Source organism: Octodon degus, unplaced genomic scaffold, assembly GCF_000260255.1.
Source record: "Octodon degus isolate 3935 unplaced genomic scaffold, OctDeg1.0 scaffold00486, whole genome shotgun sequence".
NCBI lineage: Eukaryota > Metazoa > Chordata > Mammalia > Rodentia > Octodontidae > Octodon > Octodon degus.
The window spans coordinates 194,393-196,998 of NW_004525062.1; the positions used below are offsets into that span (position 1 = coordinate 194,393).

The following is a 2,606-nucleotide window of genomic DNA, read 5'->3' on the forward strand; positions in this document are numbered from 1 at the left end:
AATGCCTATTCCTGTAGGTCTGATTTGTCCTCCCATTCCATGGAGAAAACTGTAAGGACTACAAAAGGGACATGGTATCTCTGGAGGCAGGACTATCATGACCACCAGTGCCACTCTTTCTTTCCCTTTGAAAGGTATGACAAACTTTGACACTACGGTCTTGGCATTTACACAGCACACTGGATGTAACCCTTGCTGATCATTCATTCTTACCTGCACTCCAGGGTCATTTGATCATCCTCATTCTCTTCATCTAGATTGCCTGCAACCAAACTGAAAGTGTCCCAGTTAGACACTTAGAAGTGCACTTCCCTTCTGGAGGTCAGAGAATTATCTTGTTGAAGATAGTGTGTATGAGGTCAGAAAGGTGTCATGTTTGTCCTCAACACATGGTCTAGTTTAAGAACCCGGACACTAAGGGTCCTAATCTGTTGGATTTTCTTCGTGGTATTGTACAGTTTTCATTGCACACAGAAAAAAAATGTTGCTCCAATGAAAAGACACCAGAGAAATGTAGCCAGCCTGGGGCTTCTCCAGCTGCAATTCCATCAGGTTACGGAGCTGGGGACGGAGGGAATAGCTACACACACCATCACAATTGCCCTCACATACACTCACCTCTTTTGCTAGGGAAAGAAAAAAATAAACCTTACACAGAACCCTCTGTTCATCCATGCACTTTCTAAGATCTTGCACTGAGCTTTTATCATTTAATTAAAAGACATTCTCTCTATGTTCCCAGATGAGGGTTTCAGTTTCCATGCCTAACCAATGCATCCTACCTGATGAAGTCCATAAAGGAAAATCTCTCAATGACTCTGAATGACCTCATCCACCTACACTGACAGTGACAAACTTCCCTGCTCTTATGCTACAATTACCATGCAACACATTTTTGTGAGTATGCTAGAGATGAGGAAAAAAAAAACCAAGAACAATTAATTACCCCATCATTCAAAACAGGTGCAGTATGACGATATCTAGAAATCTTATTCATGAAACAGGCTGTTAGAAATTTATCTTGATTCTCCCTGCCACTCCCACTATCTGACTTCCCATGGGTGTTTACAAGAGATGGTGCCATGCATGTGCAGCACTTCCCGGAGCAGCATCCACCACATCAGACCTACAGAGTAAGTTTTCTTATTGTTGCATGGAATGGCAATGTCCACATAGTGCAGAGGAGAATCTGTGCTGCACAGAGCAGTGGTCGGCAGAGTGACATAAGATGCCTCCGTTAGGAGTTGGTGCTCAGTTCTGGGGTCAGTAACCACCAGAAGATGTGGCTCTTGGAAAGCTGCCTGGATCTGGGTAGTGAAGGTTCCAGGAATGAAGCGGCCAGTGATAAGAGTAGCCCCAGTGGCAGCAGCAAACTTCAGCACAGCCCACTGGCTGGTATGCCAAGAGGACATGATGCCGATGTCTGCAGGATTTTCAGTGGCCTCAATGGCTCGAGCTGCCACAAGGAGCTTCTCCCAAGTCCGCTTTATACTTATGATACAGATTCCATCACTTTTCCTCTTACAGATATTCTGCTCCATCTGGAAATCCAGGTTGGTGCCAACTAAGTAGGTTCCTGCAGCAAGGAACTTGAGGACGTCCTCCTCCATCATTTGCAGAACATCAAGCATTCTGGACATTGTGAAGTTTCCCTTTAAATTATGGTGGGAATCAAGAACAACACCGTATGGACCCAAAGCACTGTTGCAGCTAGTGAAAAGGCAAGAAAAGATTTCCAAAAAACAACTAGGATGCAGGAAAAAATAATGCCACATCTGCAAAATGATTCAACAATAAACAACCTAGGACTAACAGTCGTCAATGAGAAAGAAGGAGTCAATACAAATGATTTAAAAAGAACATGGCCTGAAGTAGTAGCAGAATACTTCCCAAATGTGGGGAAACAATCAAAACGTTCAGGTATCCAAAGCGTATACAACTGCAAATAACATAAACTCAATTAAAAACACACCCAGACATAATAATCAAGATCCCAGAAATCCAGCACAAGAACAGTTTACTAAAAGCCGCTAGAAAAAAGAAACAAATCACATTTAAAGGAAAGCCTATCAGAATAATGGCAGATTTCTCTTCACAAACCAGCAAGTTGAGAAGAGCATGGAACTCTTCTTGTACTTAAAGTCCTTAAAGTCCTTCAAGAAAACAATTCCAGGCCAGACAGCCATACTCTGCAAAATTCTCTTTCAAGTTTGACGCATAAATGAAATATTTGCATGACAAAGAACAACTAAAGAAATTCATGATGGCAAAGTCAACCCTACACAGACTGCTAAAAGATATTCTAGACAGGGACCAAAATGACCACGAGTCCATAAATGAAAATGGAAAGAAGCGTCAAAAAAGGGTGAACAATTAAACACATGAGAAAAAGAGGTATACAACAAAAAGTAAATAACATATCAATCATGTCAATACTTCTCAATTACAACCATCAATGTAAATGGACTCAATTCACTAATTAAAAGTAATAGACTGGCAGAGTGGATTAGGAAGCAAAATCCAACAATATTCTGTACACAATAAATACATTTATCTCATAAAGAAATTCATAGGCTGAAATTCAAAGGATGGAAAACAATTCTACA

General features: G+C 41.1%; 1 protein-coding gene across 1 annotated transcript; it reads right to left on the reverse strand.

Moving 5' to 3' along the window:
• Nucleotides 1-1,043: 1,043 nt before the first annotated feature.
• Nucleotides 1,044-1,640, reverse strand: LOC105741345 (40S ribosomal protein SA-like). The gene has a single exon (XM_023708714.1). It carries the CDS (start codon nucleotides 1,638-1,640, stop codon nucleotides 1,044-1,046), a length of 597 nt encoding a protein of 198 aa, XP_023564482.1.
• Nucleotides 1,641-2,606: the final 966 nt, after the last annotated feature.

What these genes read in the sequence shown, in the direction of transcription:
- LOC105741345 (XM_023708714.1), bottom strand. Translation starts at nt 1,640, where the DNA reads ATGTCCAGAATGCTTGATGTTCTGCAAATGATGGAGGAGGACGTCCTC.